General features: G+C 24.8%; 2 protein-coding genes across 2 annotated transcripts; one reads left to right on the top strand and one right to left on the bottom strand.

Moving 5' to 3' along the window:
* Positions 1-4,645: 4,645 nt before the first annotated feature.
* LOC132930585 (uncharacterized) lies at positions 4,646-5,614 on the bottom strand. Its single transcript, XM_060996526.1, has 3 exons — positions 5,401-5,614; positions 5,216-5,326; positions 4,646-4,963 (listed from the first exon to the last, which is right to left on the bottom strand). Exons 1-3 carry the CDS (start codon positions 5,431-5,433, stop codon positions 4,787-4,789), a joined length of 321 nt encoding a protein of 106 aa, XP_060852509.1. The 5' UTR covers positions 5,434-5,614; the 3' UTR covers positions 4,646-4,786.
* A 6,905-nt stretch (positions 5,615-12,519) lies between these two features.
* LOC132929522 (uncharacterized) lies at positions 12,520-22,559 on the top strand. The gene is made up of 17 exons (XM_060994915.1): positions 12,520-12,680; positions 12,750-12,912; positions 13,048-13,190; positions 15,855-16,044; positions 16,363-16,505; positions 17,629-17,782; positions 17,852-17,994; positions 18,083-18,245; positions 18,986-19,440; positions 19,566-19,716; positions 19,788-19,924; positions 20,003-20,112; positions 21,077-21,201; positions 21,360-21,526; positions 21,618-21,925; positions 21,981-22,082; positions 22,149-22,559. Exons 1-17 carry the CDS (start codon positions 12,620-12,622, stop codon positions 22,263-22,265), a joined length of 2,832 nt encoding a protein of 943 aa, XP_060850898.1. The 5' UTR covers positions 12,520-12,619; the 3' UTR covers positions 22,266-22,559.
* Positions 22,560-22,800: the final 241 nt, after the last annotated feature.

Raw genomic sequence — 22,800 nt, 5'->3', positions numbered from 1 at the left:
ATAATCATGACGGACCGCTCATATTTTGTTTGTATATATGACGTATATAGGTATAATATATATATTATAATTTATTATTATTATTACCCGTAATAGATATGTTTTATTGTTATCCGTAGTTATGAGGATTTAAATAAATATAAATTAGAAATAAATAAATCTATATTAGCTGAGGTCGTATACGTATATGAAATATGATTTAAGGGGTGTAGTAAGTAAATGTCTACATCTCGTTTGTTACTATATAATTATTATTTATTACATTAATATGATCATATTATTATGTCAATGCATAAATGCAGACGTGCCAGACATACAGTTTAGTGCAGGGCACATTCACAGAATAATAGTTGAGGTACTACATGCTCTTAGAATAATGATTTAAATAATATGTAAACCTTTGTGTGAAAAAATTGTCGTTGTTTTTTACATTGGAAGTTATGCCTTAGAAACTTTCATATAAAAGTTTTAAACGTCAATATGATAAAATACTTAATCGAATTTTGACCTTCTTACCTATTATTACTTTTTAAATTATATTTCATACTTAAACATTTTGTAAATCAAATAAAATTAATATTATTCAATTATTGCCAAATCGGAACTCCTAAATAAGTTAAAATATGTATTGTTATTTACTCATCTCCCTTATCGCCTATCGGATACTTTTTTTACTTACACTTACCGCTTATTTATACCAGAATTTTCAATTTTTTTTAAATAATATCATCTTTAAAACAATTGGTTATTTGTTGGTGTAACTATTGTGAAGTAAGCATGAATGTACGATGATCAAAATTTAATTATTTTATTACATTCAACAGTTTCAAGTTTCTACGACTTAAACTTTTTGAATAACAACAAATATCTTAAACCGTTTTAGGATATTTATCGTTTTTTTTACGGGATTTTGTAAAAATTTAAATTTCATACGCTCATAAAATATTAAAATTGTTTTTGTATTATTAAAGCTGGAGTTTTTTTTACAGTTATTTGAAGAAAAACTTAAGCAGAACCTTGTATTGGGTTTTTAACCTTAGGTATAGTAAATCATAAAAATTTTATAAATTTTCAACTGAAATTCCTTGCAAATGTTCGTGATTTTGACATATTTTGTAAACATTTGAGCTTTAAACGCTTATAAACAAAAATTATGACTAACGATGTTACATTTTTTTTTACTACGATAAATACACCTTGTATTAAATTTTAAAGATTTTTTTTGAATGCCAAATTTTTTTTATAGTTTTATTATTTCAATCATCTATAAATAGCTTAAAAGTCATAATATTTTGAAAATTCATTCATAAATAGATATAACGCTAATATAAACATTTGGTGAAAATTTCAAATATTTACAATGATTTGTTTTTGAGTTATAAAAAAATAAAAAAATCGATATCAAAATCTATAGTCATGCGTAAAAATTCCTGTTTTTTCCATTAGTTTTTTTAGGGTTTTACCTGACGCTTTTGAAAACTATTGGACATTTTTTACTTTTAATCCCCCAAAGTACATACTAGATTCACTTTCCTTTTAGAAACGAGTCAGAAACTCAGAAGTCAAAAATCAAAGCACTATTACTTTTTACTACTCCAAAACAACCAAAACGTGATGACAGACAAAACTAAAAAAATTAAAAAACACACATCATTGTAAAATCAATAAATACATCACTCCATTCAGAAACTAATATAGAATAAATTACCATAGTTATAGGTACCCTGGTACTAGTGGTACCCATTTAAAAATAGAAAAATATAATAAATATTTTAAATTTTTCAAAAAGAAAATTGAATTAAAAATAAGTTAATATACATAATATACATTTACCTTTTTTTTTTCCGGTATATCCGACGACGCCACGGGATCTGCTTTCGCATTGCTTCCGCGGCGCCGCCATCATTTATTGACAATATCAAATAATTAGACATACGTGGTGGGTAGACGGAACAGCTCCCCGACTTAACCCCCGTAATATACCTTTACCTAAATTAATGTATTTTCATTGTTATCAATCGATGTTTTTCATCAAGTAAAAATAATATGATCAATTGATAAGTGTTTATTAATATTTCATGTCCTCGTGAATTCGTGTTGCAGTTTTCTAAGAGTCAAACTAAGTACTAACCTACAACTTACTTTCATTGTATTTATATATATGTATAGATAATTGTACTAATTGGATCACGGATAAATAGGCCAAATAGGGCTATACATATACGTTATTGTTATATTCAATTAAATATACATTTCTCACTGTATGTAAATGTAACCATGTCACTGCTATAATAATTAATATATATTATATAATATTATGTATCCGTATCCTACCTGCAAGAAAAAGACGTTTATATAGTATTTAATTGTTATTAGCTTATAATTATTTGTATTAATTATTAGCTAATATTATTATTATATATCAATTAGGCAGGCGTGGATCCAGAATATATTTACAGGGGAAGGGGAGAGCAATACCATGTACGTATCATATTTTATCGGTTGCCAAAAATAGACATCCTAAAATTTACCTGTGCCAGAGGCTACGTGGGGGGAGAGCATGGCCCCTTAGATCAGCGCGCTGCGACTGCAATTAGGTACATATTTTATTATAACACAATTTTTGTCATCCAAAATTTATCATGTTATATATAGGTACCTTAGGTATACACATATACAAACACGCCTAATGTATGTGTATAACGTTATTGATTTGTTTTATTGAGTAGATAATTTACTAATTTAACTAATTTACTATAAAACAATTATGTCACGTACCTATTCAGATGTTGACATGCGTATGACAAATTATTCAAAAATCTGACTGATATCTTAGAATTTAAGAAAATTAGAGCAATGTATCAGGCATGTTATTTATTATGACATTATTGGTATTTTTAAGGGGAAGTACTTATAAAACAACTATAGACACATTAAAAATATATGTGTACGTAATATAAAAACTTTCAATTGGTAAATAAACAACTTATAATTTATGAGAAACTTCATATTAAATTTTCAAACATTTCTGCCAACTATCAAGCGAAAATTTATTAGCAAGTAAATTTAAGTATTATTCTTCAAAAGTTCAAAAACCATTAAAACACTTGTTTTAACAACAAAATGTATAATATATTATAATATATATATAATTTATTGTATTTATTATACAATAAATTTAAAAAAAAAATCTATCATAATCACATTTTGGACAATATAATTAATGTATTTATATAAATATGTATTATTGTATTAAGTTTGAAAAATAAAAAATTTAAACATTTTTCTTCAAATAGTTCTATAAGAAAAGTATATTAAATCATTAATTTGAAACTTTGTATTTGTCATCAGAAAATTATAAAGATTTATTATTAATTATCCTGACACGAGTCCAAACACTTCAGAGTTTTGGTGCTATCAATAAAAAAACAACAATAATTTTTTAATTTTTAAAAATAGTGGTTTTGGGTGCAGAGTTAGTGGTGCATTAACGTTGGGAAGGGGAACACAACCACCCAATTGAAATTCTTAAGAATTCATTAATAATGAAGTTTATTTTTTTGACCAATTATACTAGAAAACTAAAATATATTGTACCTATTCAAATTAATTGTATTTTACTTAGTATTATAAATTATCCATCATTATAAAATAAACGGTTTATGTAATTCTCTGTATATATATTAAATTATACACCAGAACATGTTCAGGTGTATTCATCATTGTATACTTACTCCTACTTGGAGTATTTTCAAGAAATCAACGTTTTCACATATTATCATGGCACTGCTTAGCAATAATAGGTATTGTTTATTTTATAGTCTTTTGTGAAGCATTATCTATTAAAGTTCACAAAATATTTAGTTTAGTTTGTCATCCATTATTTCAATATTACTTTAAAAATTAAAACCAATCCCAAAATTCAAGGTCTAAGTACACCCCATTGGTCAAAGTACAATAACTAAAAAAATTAGCTTTATCTTAGTTTTAATTGATATGTAATTTAATTTAGATAATTAATAGATTAATATAAGAGTTATTTCAAAAACCACTATCAATTTTTTATAGCTTTGAACTATTAGTATATCTTTGTTGTTTTAAATATTTATTTGAGTATTTGAATAAATTTGTTCCACAATGTTTATATTTTAAAACTAATTAATTTGTATGAATATTTATCAATTTCAAAAATGAAAAGTAATATTTTTTTTTATATTTCCATTATTAAACATAAAAATTGTTTTTTCAAAAGCAAAAGGGATATTTATTTAATTCCAGTCATATTAGAATTAATGTAATATTACTGGAATGGACGTTTGACATTATGTTAATCTACTATAAAATAAAATACAACTGAAAGTGGGAATTAATTTCCTTAAATACCTACAAAGATGACATTCGATAGTTTGGTAATTATATTTGAAACTCATTGCTTTTACTTTGTAATATTAGTTTTCATATTATGTGAATAAAATGAATAATTTTTAAATTCTAAATATTATGCATTGTCTGTAATTAATAATTATGTTTACTACCATTCTTATAATCATTTAGTTAAAACTTCGTCATTTTTAAAATGAACAACCTATTTGACAAATTAATAAATATTGGAACATTGTAAATTAAATTTAAAAAATAAACACAAATTATTTAACCAATTATAATTACATATTTTTAACTTTAGAACTTATTCTATTTAATATTAATTATTTGTATTAAACACAATTTGACAAATTAGTTACATATACAAGTTAACTTTTGTGGTATTTTATCAAATAAAAATATCTTATGATGTAGTAGAAGGAGGAGACACAAGTATAACACCATCTCCTCTAACAAACAACATAGGTATAGTACGTTTAGTAGTTTTATATACTTCTTCAAATGTTTCTTCATCAACTTCAATTGTAGTAATAGTCTCTTCAGCTTCTCCTAACACCATGTTTAAATGCTGATCAAAAGCCTAAACAATTAACATATTTATTTAATTTCATTCAAAAGTTTTCATATTACATTAATTAATTGATAATTTACTAAGATAAATTATAGAAAGACATTAAATTAAAAATTATTTAATTCTATTGGTATGATAATTATTAAATAATTGTTAAAAATAATAATTACTGTATATTGATTACTTTATTACTTAGCGTAATATCTTTTATAGTTAAATGATTTTTTTTTAAATTAAGTCTACAAAGAAATTAATATTTACATGAAGTCGACCACGTAATTCTCGGTCATGGCGCATCTTAACATAGATTCTTTCATCAACACTAAGACGAATTAAATCAACTGGCTCTTTGATTGTCACTAATGAAACGGGCTGAAATAATTAAAAAAGTTACATCAAGTACTAAAAGTAAAATACAAATGCTAATTCAGTTAAAATTATTTTACCTCTGATTCTCCTTCTGGCATTTTAGTTACCATAAATAAAACTTTTTCAAAATTACTTTCTTAAAATAACCGTAAGAAATGTAAGATTGGACTTCGATTATAGGTAAGTTACAAAATAACAATTAATAATGTACGAACTAGGAATAATTTTTATTTTTTAATTTTAATATTTTACTGGTGATTACTGATTGTTGTTGAAAATTGAACAAATGTATATAAAACAACATAACCTCAATGATGAAATATATTTTGATTTAGCTTAATAAAAAACTACTAGAGTGCGCTATATGTTATTTTAACAGTGCCATAATAAAAAAGCCCGGGCAGTACGCGACATTAAGTAATAGGTACATTCATCATATTAATATAACTTATAAGCCGCCAAGTCGGGCTCGAAAATTAAAACCGCTAAAAAAGCTACTTTTTAGCGCTAATATTCACTTAAAAACGACCAAATATGATGCTCTAAAAATAGCACATAAAATTGAGAAATATGCAAAATAAAATTTAAAAAAAAAACAATGAAATTTTTATTCATTACGACCATTACGTAGCATTGTAGCAATGAATGTATTGATTTTACAATAACAATGTTAAGTAAAGTATGGACTTTGAACATTTTTTAATCAAAATGCTCATTGACCATTGTTTTAATTTTAAATAGTTATCAATATTATGTTGAATAATGAGTAGGTACCTATTTGACTATTTCAGTTTCTTCTTGTACTGCAGGAATATCATTTTCAGCACTACGGCGATTACAAACATTTTTGCGGTCAACAATATCTTAAAAATGTTTTAATGATCTAGTAATACTGTATATTCATAAAAATGAAGATGTAAATCTTCAAAAAATAACAAATTTGTTTATCATTTTATCAATAAGATCAAAATTCGTCAAAATATATTTTCCTTATAAACTGATTCTGTTAAGTTTAGTTTTTTTTTTCCAATCTTAGTGTATGTTGTTACATATTAAGTTATAATGTAATTAAAATATTCTGCTTTTATATATATTATATACAGTATACACATAAATACATAATATATACCTAGCTGATTAAAATCAGTTTATTTAATATATTATACATAAGTTATTACATTAAATTGTATACAATTTATAAAATGTATCAATAATAATGAAGTACTTACTTCCAAAAAATTCCAGATAACTAGCTTAAGGTTAAGTAGCCTAGGTATAGGTATATAATTATGCATTATGTATTATTAAGTTTGTATGGTTAAAGCCTGAAGTCTTTACACTATCTTTTATATAGGGAGAGGCACCTTGAGCACCACATAATTTTTTTAAATCTTGGCGTCTATGGTCTCAATTAATAATTATAAAATATATATTAATAAACTAATATCATCTAAATTCTAAACTATTAACATTGTAAAATATATTTCGATGAAAGATAACCTCTATGAAATCGACATGAATGCAAAATTAATACAGATCGAAGCAGTGCCGGCGCTAGGTATTGCGGGGCCCTGGACAAAGTATTAACCATTAGGTACCCCAGAGTAACCCATTCTAATATTATACATGTGTGATGTGTAGTATAGAATAATACATTTATAGACTTATAATTTGTTAATTTAAATTGTAATTATGTAAAATGTCAATGTGTCTCACGGTATTAAGATGATAATTAAAAATCGCGGGGCCCTGGACATTTGTCCCATTTGTCCTCCCCTAGCGCCTGCACTGGATCGAAGATATACCTATACCGAATAATTCAATTTTATTTGCAGACTTTGTAATACTGAGTGACATTCTAGTAAATCATGTAAGTACACACACAAATATTATAATACAATTCTACATAATTTCAATATAATAATAAATAATAACTTACTTTGCCATCAATATTATAGGTAGGTATATAATTATTATTGTTGTTTTTAAGTATTCAATATGTAATAATACAATTAAAATTAATAATATTATTAACTGTTTTTTGATTGCTTCATCAATATTATATAATTATCAGTGATAATAAAAGTAATAAAAAATATTGCACAAGAAATATTTGTTTTTATTCGCGATTCAACTTACCTGAGTAGTGTACAATGTATACATATTACCATTAATACTAGTATTTATAATCAATGATATTACTCAGTATTCCAGATTGACCGGTCAGATTGAACTCACGACTCACGATCACAAAATATTTTCTCCATCATTGACTCATTATTCATTTTCTGACTGTAAATGTAAATCTATCCAGTACCGGCAGTACCTACTGACTAACAGGCTTTATTTTCATGTTATGGTATCTACTGGATGATTAAGGCTTGATAATAAGAGACAAGACTACAAGAGTTATTACTTTTACTGTTATTACAGAAATAACATAATTATGAAGACTTTTTAAGACCTTTAAAAATGTTTATTGTATTTTGTTAAATTCAGCACAATCAAGGTGCATTTTTTGATTTTTCTATACACGATTCGTTAATTCAAAATATAAGTTTGATAAGTAATTTAAAACATATTCTTAGAATTTGATAAAAAAAACCCTATTGTTGCGCTAAAACTATTTTATTATTTAAAATTAAAAACCATACATTTATAATAACTTTTGTGGTCTGAGGCAAATAACAAAAACTTTTAACTAAATGAATAACTATTTGAGATTCTAATTTTAAACTTGTTGCAATAAGTTGTCAACAAGCAAGTACGGACTGCTCAGACTGGCCGAACACAAGCCGATCCCACATTTAAAATAATCGGAAATCTGGCTTTTTATGTTTAATTATATTACATACTTATTACTTATCCCGGTTGTCCAGTCCGCCACTGGCTGTAACTAAAAATTTGTTTATAAAATAAAAAAATACGTACCATCATGATGTTTACAGACTTGCTCACCTTGGCGCAATCCAGTATGCAAATGCTTTAACACCTATTATTATTATAATACATTTTAAAACTTTAATAAATCATCGAATTTGATAAACAATTCTGTTACACAAATTGTAATACGGCAATTTTTGGTAAATTTTTTTACAATTTTGTTGGATTAATACCGCGATTTTATTTTACGTTATTTTTATATTTTATTAATTTATGTTCCATAGTTCTGTAGTCTGAAATAATTAAAACCAAGTGTCTAGTGGAATTTAAAAGATTTGATACCTAAACCTAACCGTTTTTGTCTTTGTCTAACATACGCGGAATAAAGAAATATACACATTTTCTTTGTTAAATTAACGATTGATATAGTAAAGCGATAAGAAATATAAAAACATTTGAATTTGTCGTCAAGTCTACTTATTGAAATTGACTTTTCCCATATTTTGTATTTTGTCACCTTAAATCCTAAAAAAATTATATTAAAAAAGTATTATAGAAAATTTCATGAAAAAAATTAATACTATTTGGTCGTAATATTTATGTCACATAATAATATCATTTGTTATAAATTATAATTAATTTCAGATTTCTATAATGGACGATTAACGATAAGGTAGATACATTTATGGAAAAATAGATTGCTATAGCCAACAGGTCGCATCAAAAACCACTATAAAGATGTCCCGTGAGGACCCATTGCAATATCTCCTAAAATAATGGAATATCATAGTTCTAGCTTTTTAATAAGATTCTTAGGGACAAGAACCACAAATATTTTATATTTTAATTTATTTTTATGTTTTGGTAAAAAAGTTAAAAATATATATTTTTATTTAATTATTTTCAAAAAAATTGAAGATAGCCATTTTGTAGAATTATTTTTTCTGAAAATATTGACGTTTCAACATTTTGATTTCATTAATATCTTGATTTTTAATATTTTTTCTATAGTTTCGAAAAAAACACAAAACGTTCGTTTGATACAATAATAACACTATCGTAGTAAATAATTCGCAGTTTTTTTCGAAACTAGAAAAAGGTAAACTATGAACTACTATTATATATCAATATCATACATGAATACTTTGTAATATAGATACATAGTATTGTAACACGCTGTTATCAATTTAAGTTATGAATTAAAACTTAATTCAAAAACTTCAAATCAAAATGATTGATGAGAAACCAAGTCATCCGTGTAGGGTGTATAGGAAACCTGAATTATTTATTTGAGAAAAAGTTATTATTCGAATAATTAAAATAATATTATGTAAAATTTTTTTTATAAAACATACAATATTATAAAATAGTTCAAACTATTATAATTTATTCATTATTAATTATTATATTGTTTTAGATTAGTTGTTTTACATTCTTAAAAATTGATTTTTATTTGGATATTTGGTTTTAAAATTGTATATCTTAGCTCGGGGTGACGCACTATTATCATAAATCACGAGTGTGAATAAATTGTATAATAATGTCTTCTCAGCATACCAATTGTACCTACTTCCAACATAGTAAAAAAATTAATATCCTTGAAATCTTTTCTAATAAATAATAATATTCTTATTTATCAACCGTTTTCCCAAAAAACTCACTTCGTTAAATTTCCTACAATAAATGTATCTAAAATATCTTACTTTACCACTTTTAATTTATTTTAGACTATAATTAACACACAAGCAATAAATTAAAAATGGCTCATTAATCCAGTAAGTCAATAGTTCGATGTTAAGCCCTTTATGGACCTCAAGTATTAACCCAATTATTATATAATTTGTATAAATGTGAAATATTTAATACGCTGTGATGTATAATATAATAATAAAAATAAAAATAAACTTTTAACACAATTATTTTTTTTTGTTTTTAGACTAATCGTTTAGTTTTAAATTAGAAATCGTAGGGACTAAAAAATTTCAAAATATTTCATGATCCTATCGTTGCAGCGGTATGTTAGTACTGGGACTTAATAAGTTGATTACAAATTACAATAATAAATAATATAATAAATAAGTGTATTGTACTATATTGTAATACAAGAAAAGAATGTATGACATCATACATGGCCTTTTTTTTTAGGGTATATTATAAATAATTAAAAAATGAATAATTATTAATAATTCAACTAACCATACTACTAATAAAAAAAATAAAATACTTATAATGAAATAAATAAATTGTTAAATACCCCCAAAAATAGAGCTGAATTTTAAAATTAAAATTAGCTATTATAGTGGTCAGTGACCTATTCAATTTGTTATTATAATATGCCATTTGGTTAATTTAAATTAAATATAAATAATATACACTAATTATTATATTAATAATAATATAATAATAGGTAGATTATAATCTTGAAGTTTGAGTTTTTTTTTTTTTAATGTTTATTTAGCAATACTGCAAAATCGAATGATTTATACGAGTAATAATATATTACTTATAATAACAAAACTAGCTACTATGAAGATAGTTGTGACCGCTTCACCTAATCATCGTGTGTATCGACTGATTTCTATACCAAAGTTAGTACAGATATATGTGTGCTTATCGCATATTCTAATCACAGTCCATACACAACAGAAAACACCTCGGACCAATAATATATTATAGGTACTATCCGTGGTTAAAACGTAAAATATGATCAAGGAAGATCCCAAGAGGGGGAGATCCACCTATCGCACCTCTTATAACCGCTACTGTATAGATATGTAATGTATATACAGGGTGATTCATGGAGGATACTGAATCTATTTTTTCATTTAATAATAAATATAATTTTTGGAATTTTTAGGTACCTATACCAATTTAATAAACTAATTTTTATATACTTAATAAAATATGAACCATTTATGTATCCAAACACTAACGAGTAATTTTTTAACTACCTATTAAAATGTATGTACTAGGGATAAAAAGTGCTCAATAATAGATTTTGGTGTTACTCAGTCTACAATAATTAGAAAATGTTAATAATTAATTAAAAATTAATCAATTAACATTTATATTTTGTAAAAACTGTATAATTATAGGTATAAAATATTATAATAAATATTACATTTATTTTATAGCTTTGTAGTACCACTTAAAAATTCATTATTCTTAGTACATCAATAAATTTTAAAAACTCAGAAACTACTTTTTTAAATTTTGGCTTAGATAAATCAACCTTTTCAAAAAAAATAGTTATCAAAATGTAAATAAAGTAATAAAGATTGTTTTTCATTAAAAAAAAAAGTTTTTTATCCTCGCAGAATGACTTTTTAAATTGTGTAAAACCCAAAGTATTTGAAAACATGGTCCTTAAGTACACTTAATAATCACAAAAATCAGTGGAATATATAATATTATAGGCAGTGTCTAGTGAGATAAGATTGATATATTATATCTCCTGAAATAATGGAGACATCATAATTATGTTTTTTTTTTTTTTTATATAAGACTCGTAGGGACAAGGACTAAAAGTATTTCATACTTTAATTTAATTTAATGTTTTGGTAAAAAAGTTAAAAAATAATTTTGTATTTAATTATTTAAAAAAAAAATCAATGATAGCTATTTTGTAGAATTTGTTTTTCTAAAAATGTTAACGTTTCAATATTTTATTTTCATTTAAACCCTGATTTTTACTATTTTTTTTTTAATTTTGGGAATATCTATTGTATTATTATACGGTACGAGCTTGCGGGCCTATGTTTGATAACACTGGCACTTATATGGTATTATATAATTTGAAATTTTTATCGAAACTAAATAATATATTAAAAGTCACAATGTTAATTAAAATGATTGAAATAATTGAAACGTCAAAACTTTCAGAAAAATAAACTCTACAAAATGGTTATCTTGGATTTTTTTTTAAATAATTAAATAAAAAGTAATTGTTTTAATTTTTTTACAAAAACATTAAATTAAATTAATATATGGAATACTTCTAGTCCTTGTTCCTGAGAGTCTTTTAAAAAAATCAAAATATTGATATCTTCATTATTTTAGGAAATATCGCAATGGGTAAATCCTCGCGGGACACCCTGTATATATATTCTTAAATAAAAATGGGGGCGAATCACTCGGTTTATGTATAGAAAATAAAATGCAAAGTATTTATATTTTTACACTGGTAATGAGTACAGAGTAATGATTAATGATCATTAGGCAGAGGTAAAACAACTCAAAGTCTGAAATAGTGGGGATTTCCTGATAAACCTGAATGCATGCTTAACCCTGAATACGTTTATAAATATATAAACGTTAGTAGGTAATACCTATCTACGTAGTATACGTCAAAAAACATTAGTTACTAACACTATTTAAACGATTGTACATCGAGAAATACTTAAATATTTCGACATGATATTGAATATCAGTATGATGTTCAAATTATTAAGTTTTAGTTTATTTGTGACAACAGGTATATATTTAATTATTCTACTTATTTATAATAATTAAACATAAACTAAATAAAACCATATTTTATCAGTTTTAGCAGCTCAAAAAACAGAATATAAATTCCTAGGATGTTTTTTGGAAGAAAATTTATTAACTCTTGGAGAAGAGAGCCGTGTTTTAACTCCAGTAACACCTCAATCTTGTTCAGATTTTTGTTCTGAAAAACAATATACATTTTTTATTCTTAAACAGAAGTATGCCTCTATTGTATTATTTTAAAACAATATTAATATAATTATTTTAAATATTTACCAAAAGAATTAACTACATTGATTTAAAAACACAAATTATCCCTTAATTAATTGTTTATTGATTTTATTTTTTTCTAGTACCTGTCATTGTAGCAAAAATTACATATCAAGGCTTATGAGACAACTTGATTTCGAGTGTTCAATAAAATGCTCGGGAGATACTTCAGCTTCATGCGGAGGACCGCCAAATTTAGTGTCTTCATATACAACGGATAAATCAAGTAGGTACCTTAGCTTATATAATTTATTTTAAACATTTTAAATTTAAATATTTGGTATTATTAATTATATAGTATAATAATATTATTATTATCTATATATTTGTGTTTAGAGATTGTACAATAGATACACTGGTAAGTACATGAGGATGAGGTACATAAAAAAATATTTTTTAATTGTTATTCATGAATGTTTTAGGAACATATTTATACGTTATTTATAAATTGATAACATTGTTTAAGGCTTATTACTTTAAGCTATACCTATATTATTTAAAAATGTTTAACGAAATATGTAGTGAAAATGTGAAATGGCTATAGTATGAACCCTGCCACTATTTACACGCATAAACCCAGTGACGTAATATTAGACTAATGAAGTGAGTCCTTAAGATATTATGTCGATATGTCCAAGTTCTGGGCCTTACGGAACTTAAATCATGATATTAGAAAAAAAACCAATTAAATATTATTATTTTTTTATCATACGAAAACTCATTTTTAAGTATACAATATTTGTGGTTTTTAATACATTTATTTGTACTCGGTAGTCGGTAGTTAGTATTAAACCAATTATTATCTGTTCCTTCTCATCGATGTCAATAATTATCATAGTAATATTAAGTCCTATGTAATACACTAATACCCATATATTATTATAATATAATATATTTATTTTATATTTTATCATGCCTAAATCGTTATTCTTATAGAATATATAATATATGTCTAATATGATTTGGATATTGGATATTAAGTATGTAAAAGTGTACAAAGTACAACTATAGAACTATCCAAAGTTTTAAAAACAAGTTTTCAATTTGCCCTCTACTCCCGCGTATAATTAAAAATCGTCATTTACCTAGGTGCATAATTTATCATAAGTTTAAAATTATTAAAATTAGAAAATTAAGAAAAAGAATATACGATTCTATATAGGCTTCCGGTCGATATGATTCGGTATATGGAACGGGGACCGATGCGCAGCGACGTATAAGTTTTACGGTCGTTCTATTATGGTGCGGAGTATAATCATTAATCATAATATACAGGGCCAGATTGGGGTGGGTCGTGTGAACTAGGGCTCTTGCCCCGGAAGTCGTGGTTGAGGAGCGCTGACTTACCAAATTATTAGTGGATATATTAACAGTTTTATTTTATTATCACGCTAAAAGTATAGCCCAGAGTAAAAAATATGCTAGATCCTTATGCTTCATTATATACATAGCTTTATTATTGATGTAACTAAGTTTATTCAACAGTTGCTAAATAGTATCAATTGTCTAAATATTTAAGAATGAATAAATAAATAATATTCACAAATAGTAGATATATTAGTCAAATTTATTCCAAACTTTTACCCATTACATTTTTTTTACATCTCTTAAATCCTTTTTAGTTTTTTTTTACATTTCACTTTCATACATTCTTTATTTTGTATTCATACTGTCAACTATAATTTATTTATAACAGTCGAGTCTTGATAACTCGAAAACCTCCAAAGCTTGAATTTTTTTCTTGTCCCTAGGAAATTACTATAATATACTCAATATTTGTCACGATAAATCAATTGCAAAAATAATTGGACATAGATAATTTGGACTTAGTCAGTTATGAGGTTATAATAACTATATCTTTAATTTTATCATTAGAACCTATTTAAAATCATAAATGTACAAATTAATCTATGAACCTATCACTATTTAGTATTTAGTATTTAGTATTTATTATTATGCTGTAAAATAAATTACAGTTCCCGACTTCCCGTGTATTTTCGTTGTGTAGCGTGTCTGCGTAAACAAAATTTGTATATTGCTTATTTTACGTAATCGTAATTGTAGTTTTATATTTTTGCGTTATTCGTTATGTTTCTTATAAGCGTAAATTGATTACATTCTCTTCATTCTCATATTAACAATTTCTGAAAAAGTGAACATAATAATTAAGGCGATTAGAAGTGTAAACCTAAAAATTAAATTGCCAAACATACAGTATAATATTCCACTTTAAACCATACCGAAAATTTATTTACTTTAAGATATTTTACTAAAGTACGAAACTAATAAAGAAAGTAAAGGGACTATGAAAATAATAAAGATCTCTGAATATCTCGAATCCCGATGTAAAGGTTAGCTTACTTAATTGATTTATTCAATGTAGAGATTTAAACATTCTAATAAATAGACCAATTTTAAAGGAGAAGGCTGAATTTTTGGACACTAGACTTAGTTACAAACAATTTAAAGCTAGTCAAGTCTGGTTAAACAACTGGAAAAGTGGGAATAACGTTGCGTTTCGCGTAAAATATATGGTTAAAACGCTTCAGTTGATCAATCAATATGTAGACATGTAGTGACTGATTAGTAAAATACAAAATAAAGGAATATTTATAGGAAATGAGCTTTAAAATGCCATCTTTTAATTATAATAATTGTAGTAAATAAATACATACATTATAATAGCTAACTTGAATTTGTTCGTACTTTTCAAAAAATTTGAATTATGCAACTCGAAAAATACATAAGTCGAATTAAATTTTACTTCCCTTGAAATTTGAATTATCGAGACTCGACTGAATCGACTGTATAAAGTAAAATACCTAACCAACTTTATAGCTTTTTTAATTATTATAGGTATATGATTTATAGTATTTTTTTTCAATTTCAGAAGCAAACAATTTTATAGCACATGGTGGTTACCCAATACCAATTTATCTAGGATGTTATGCTGAAACTCCAAACGATGATGAAAATCGATTATTAAAAGGTCCAGCTGGACCAATTACTTACAATACTCCTCAGAAATGCTCAGTAAAATGTTTCAATATGGGATTTTTATTTTTTGGAGTTACATATGGGTATTTATAAGATGACAATATTTTACTATAACCTATCATCTATAAGTATTATTAATAACACTAAGATTATTAAAACCATCATGAAATTTTACAATTTTATTGTTATATACTATATAGTCTTAAATGTACTAGTTTGGGTTTTTATTGATATATTAATGTATCATAGATCTATTACTTAATACTTACCTATTTATTATAATCTATTCCATAATTTATTTAGATTATTATTTTTTGATAAGTAGGTATCCTACTTATTTAGATAGTTGAATATTATTAAAAGATAAATATTATATAACTTAAACATCTATTTACTTATAGAACAGAATGTTGGTGTGGAAATCAAAGACCAGCAAAGTCATCAAAAGTTGACGATATTAATTGTAATACTCCTTGTAGTGGTGATAGTAATCAGTTCTGTGGAGGAGGGTGGAAGATGGGAATTTATTCAACAGGAATTACAGGTTATTGTGGATTTTAAGTCATAATTATTAAAGACCGGATTTTTGTGTAGCTAACACCTAAATAAGGCAATTATACCTTTAAATGTTAAAATGTGCAAAATCGTGCAAAAACAAAATTTTCATTATAGGTACTTCAAATTTTATTTTTAATGCTATTTTTTTTTTTTAATGTTATTATTGATTAGTTGACATTAACTATCATATTAAAATATAAAATTAAAAAAAAAAAAAAAATTAATTTAAATAATAAAATAATAATAAACTGACAATATGTATATAACTGACATTACAATATTTGATTAAAATTTATAATCATGTACATTTCTTAGTTTTTTTGGTAAAATTATGTTTTTTGTCACTGAATATGTGTTTTAACTGTGAAAACACACGTTCTACGTCGACACTTGTTATCGTGCATTGTTTGTAGCAGCTTATATAGCAGGATCTTCTTTTAAATCTACGTCATTTCCATTTATTGAACCGTTGTATAGTTTAAGAATATTATATTCGGGATTTTTTATCAAATATTGATTTGAATTTTTCATAGAGTATTTATTTTGTCCCTTTTCATTCTCAATTGTTTCTAGTTCATTTCTTATTGTTTCAACTAGGTACATCTATTTGATAATTTAAAGTAGAATTTTGTTTTTCATTTTTGTAATTTAATTTTGCAGCTGGGACAAATGTGATCGAATAAATGATAAACCAGATATAATATATATAGTATTTAAAATGGATTTTACTTTTTTGACAAATTGGGATATCTTCTATATTAGATACAAATTCTTTAAATTAAAAAATAATACAAAAATACAAGAATATTTGTACAAAAGTACATTTTTATAAAAAAAACCCCAAAAACGTGCAATTTCGTGCGACATAAAACTTTCTTTAAATTAATCTACATATCTTGATAGTTGATTTGGATTTGTAGCTTATTTCTATAGAATTTAGAACACGCCATAAACAGATGCAATTGTACGGGAATCCGGTCTTTAGTCATAATACCTGTAAACATAGTAATTAGTAAATTACATTCTTATTCTTGTAATTGTGTCAAAGTTGTAAAAATATTTGTATAATATTTTTATGCTAAGTAATATTGAAAACATAATATTTATAGACTATATACCAAAAAAATATATTGGATGCTTTGATGATGACGGAAAAAAAACAAAAGGAAAATATTTAACATTCCCAATGGAAAGCAATAATAGTCCTAAACGATGCATGAATCTTTGTAACACTCATAGATTTAAATATGCCGCTATTAAAGGGTTTGTACATTACCTAAACTTTAATTTTCAAATTATTTAAAATGTTTAATTATTAATTATTGTTTATAGCAATATCTGTGAATGTAAAAACTATGAACCAAATTTTAATTTACAAAGAAGTTTTAGTGATTGTAATACTTTATGTACAGAAAACCCATCTGAATATTGTGGTGGTAGTACTACAATTAGTATTTACAAAACTTTGTACTCAGGTATGAATATGTAAATAATTGTGTAACAACTCATAAAGTCATAGCTCATAGGCCATATATACTAACTTTAAAAATTTAAACAATTTAGATTCTTTAGAAAAAGTGTCTGTGAATCCTATTGGATGTTTTACCAATTCAAAAAGACATCCATTATTAAATGGTTGGAAAATAACACATTCTCGTCTTACTCCCAAACATTGTGTGTATAGTTGCCATATAAGAAGATATCCATATGCTGCACTTATATCTTCGTAAGTAAAACTTTTTGAATATCTATTGTAGAAATTAAACATGAAGTTAAAATTATTTTTTATAATTTACTCAGTATTAAAATTATTTTTTTTACATCATTATCGACAGTATGAAGTATAATGTAGTTTTGTTCTTATATTTTAACAACTATATTTCTTTTTAATATAAAAATATAAAATATTTATTTATATGTTGGCATTTTGGCAATAATAAACAAATAGTTGACTAGGTATATGGAAAAAAAATTATTATAAAGTTATCCCAAAACCGTTGTTTTTATTTTACTAACTAGTTTAAATGTAAAAATAATTTTAAATATCAATGAAGAGCTGAATAATACAATAGTAGTTAGTTTGAAGTTCTGTTGATTGTTTTGGTGTTACCTATAACTTATAGCTTACAACTTATTTACTTATTTATTTATGTGATAATATATATTGTCATTATAGTTGAGTTATTGTTAGTTGTTAGTTGTTAATATCAATATGTCACATTTATGATGATATTCACTGCTTTTATAAAATATAAATTAATATAATTAATTATGTGTAAAAAAAATTAAGAAAAAATCATTTATAACTAATAAAATTGAATTAAATTTGATTTTATACTTTTTGTCTACAAGTATTTAAGTATAAAAATATAATTAAAAAAAGTAAAGTATTAACAATTTAATAAGACAAATAAAATACTATTAGTAAGATTTATTCTCATTTTAATGGTGGAATTATTTTTGTAGAAGAGAATGTTTATGTAGTTCTACTAAACCTTCTGATGAAGCTAAAACAGGGGATGACATGTGTACGACTCCTTGTTCTGGTTCATCTGAATATACATGTGGTGGCAATAATGGTATAAATGTATACAGTTCTGGATTAGAATGGAAAACGGATACAATTGGACATAACTATCTGGGATGTTACGAGGAAAATCAAAATAACAGAATATTTAATGGTTACTCACGATCCTATTCTGTGAATACCCCAGAATTTTGTTCAAGTCTTTGTTACAAATTTGGGTATACTTACTTTGGAGTAACATATAAATCTGAATGTTTTTGTGGAAACCAATCGCCAAATGAACCTAAATTTCCAAAAGTAGAAGATAAACAATGCAACACTAAGTGTACAGGAGATGCTAATCAATTCTGTGGTGGTGGTTGGAGGATGGGAGTATTTTCAACTGGATTAATCGGTAATATTATATTATATTTGATAGCAAATTAGCAACTAGGATTAAATACATTTTAATTATGATAAAATTATAATTTAGATACATTCAATGAATTACATAACTATATTTTATTTATATTTCAACAGATTTTGATGTTAATAATCGGCTCGTAGGTTGTTTTGAAATGGCAGAAAACTCATTTGGCAATATTAAATTTGAGCTTCTTAATACTAATACACCTAGTAAATGTTCTGCAATCTGTTATAACAGTGGATACACATTTTCAGGAGTCTCAGGGTACTAAAATATAATTTTAGTACACACTATTTATAAACCGTTTTTGTTTTTAATAAATGTTATTATTTTAGTATTAATTGCTACTGTGGAGTTCGTGCTCCATCTCCTGAACTTTATGTAGAAAATTCTGATTGTGATACACCTTGTGTTGGTGATTCAACTAAGACATGTGGCGGTGAAGTAACACTTCAAATATATGATATCATAAGTAAATATTTTCACATTATTTACTAGTTTTGATAAAATATACACATAGGTATTACATAATTGTATGTATATTTTATAGCAATCAACCACACCAATAAAAATGAAACCATTCCAGAGTTAGTGGATGAATTCAATACTTTGAATTTAGAATCAATTTGGAGTTATGATATTTATATTGCACAAGAACCAGTATGTAAAAGAATACAAAATAAGTATACTAGAAAACTTATTTGTTTTCTAGTCTTATACATACATATATACAGTAGCGGATTAACCTTCACGGCGCCCTGAGGCATGCTCAGTGTTTACAGCCCCCCTTTATTTTAAAATACAAGGATCATAGTTTAGATGGGTAATCGGGTATAGCCGCCCGGAGTGAAAAATGGCAATGGTTCAATTTTTTTTTTTTTTGGTTCTTTTTTTGAGAATAAAAATAAAATAATATAACAAATATATATATATATATATATAACATGGGTAGATAGATACTAAATTTATATTCCTCATTTGTCATTATTGATTAGTGATACACTGATAATCAATTGAGCAATGTTACATTATTTCAATTAATTTACCTATTGGTTATTATCAAACTATTCAAACTTATACTTACTTAAAAGTTATTAAATCAAAAAACCTAATGAGCAAAAGCAAGCACAATGTATTAATTTTAATATTTTATTGTCTTTATGTTTGATAATGAGTAAATTTATACTAAGCAATATTAAAACAAAAAACTGATTAGGAAATACAAAATATAAATTTAATATCTTATAGGTACTATGAATGTATGTGAACTCTTAACATGCTATGTTTGAAATATGGTTTTTAAAAATTAAAATACTTAATTTAAATTAACTGTTTGTTTCTTCTACAACATTGTAATGTATTTAAAAAAAATCTCATGATTTAATATATGATAATTTATTATTATAGCAAATTATTGAAAGATATATATCAAATACATAAATGTCGGAAAAGCACTGCCAGAAGTTTGTAAAAATCATAGTTAATAATAAATCTGTATTATGATATTATATTCAAGCAAATATCGAAAATTGAAATTTATTAGTTCAATAGATATTATTTATTATAATTCACTATCCCTAATAAGAGTTCAAAGAATAATAAATATTAATAATATTGATTATAGGATTTTGCATTTGTTATTTACAATAATTCTGAAAAGAACTTATTTGTAAAAAATGGAGAATTAGTCATCAAACCTACAGTTCTATCAGATAACTATGTCAAGAATGGTTGTTTACAACTGAAGGGGTATGTATATTAATTTACTATAGTCATTTCAAATTATAATAAATTATACCTTTATCTTCAAAAAAAGAGAGTAGGTAATCGCTCTGTTTTACGATAGTACTGTATTTTACATCTAAATTAAAAACTAATATTTCATGTTCTGTATTTTTGGATTTTAGGTGTACACAATATGAAGAATCTTCTGCATGTTCAATGAATGCTTCATCTTTTAATATACTACCTCCTATAGTTTCATCTAGACTTATCACAAAACATCATAAGTCATTGCAACATGGACATTTAAAGGTAATAGCTAAATTTCCAACAGGAGATTGGATTGTGCCAGGTAAATATTACATTATTAGCTAATCTTACCATTCAAATAGTTTCTAGCTTTAGTTTAAATATAATATGTTCTTTTAATTTAATTTTTATAGAAATAGCTTTGGTCAGTACAACTAATGAACAAAACAAATTAGTATTGGGTACATCATCTGGAAATATTGATTTAAAATGTAATGGTGTTGATGAAAGTATTTCTGTTCTAAAATATGGTTTAAAAGTTGATGAACTATACCATTCAAAATCAATTATGATGAAATCGATATCTGCAAGTCGCTGGTCTGATGATTATCATACATTAGAATTGTCTTGGTCAAATAACAACATTTTATTTAAAATAGACGGAGAAAGTCACCCGTTGGATACATCAAACCTACAGTTGAACTTAATATTTGACTCTGAAGTATATTAATTAGTTATTTTGCTTAGGTTTTATTATAATAATTTTAACTTTTTAGTATTATGTATCTATTGGTGTGTCAGTTGGTGGTATGAAAAATTTCCCTGATGGGTGTTTAAGCAATAACCGTTTAAAACCATGGAAAAACTTTGACACTAAGGTTTACATTTCTTTTTATTAAACAATTTACATAATATGTTAAATCGTTTTTTTATAAATATTTTAGGCTATGTTAAATTTCTGGAAGGACAGAAATCAGTGGATATCCACATGGGATGATGAAAAATCAACATTAAAAGTTAAAAGTATAAAGTTCACAGAGGAAGATAATATTAATATTTAGCATATTATATCTAAAGAATTAAATAAATATATTAATAAAATATGTTTAGTTTCAATAAGTTAAATTTTAAATTTGGTTTAAATTATGTATTCAAAAATAAATCATTAATCAAACTATTCTTTTGATAAATTTTATATTCATATTACATTATTGTCAAAAAATCATTAACTTCTAATATTATTATAACAATATCTTATGACTTATTAGTTATCAGTTTGGGACATATAGATTGTATTTATGATTAAAAGTTGTATTAATTTTTTTTTAAATAATATACACGTATATGCGGAAATATTTTTTTTGTTTTCTTAATTTATTTATCATGTACTTTCTTAATACCAATAATATCTATGTACAAATCGTATAATGACTACAAAGTGATTATTTTATCATAAACCACTCATTATTTCAAAAAGTATTCATGTTTTTGAAAACATTTTTTCTACACAGTTTCAAGTTGTTAAAAAAACAACGTTTTTATTAAAAAATATATTTTTAAATATTTTTTATCCTTATTTTTTTTTAAGTTTTTTAC

This window comes from Rhopalosiphum padi, chromosome 4, assembly GCF_020882245.1.
Source record: "Rhopalosiphum padi isolate XX-2018 chromosome 4, ASM2088224v1, whole genome shotgun sequence".
Lineage (NCBI taxonomy): Eukaryota > Metazoa > Arthropoda > Insecta > Hemiptera > Aphididae > Rhopalosiphum > Rhopalosiphum padi.
The sequence above is the reverse complement of the archived record's forward strand: the minus strand, read 5'-3'. Positions and strand labels throughout refer to the sequence as shown.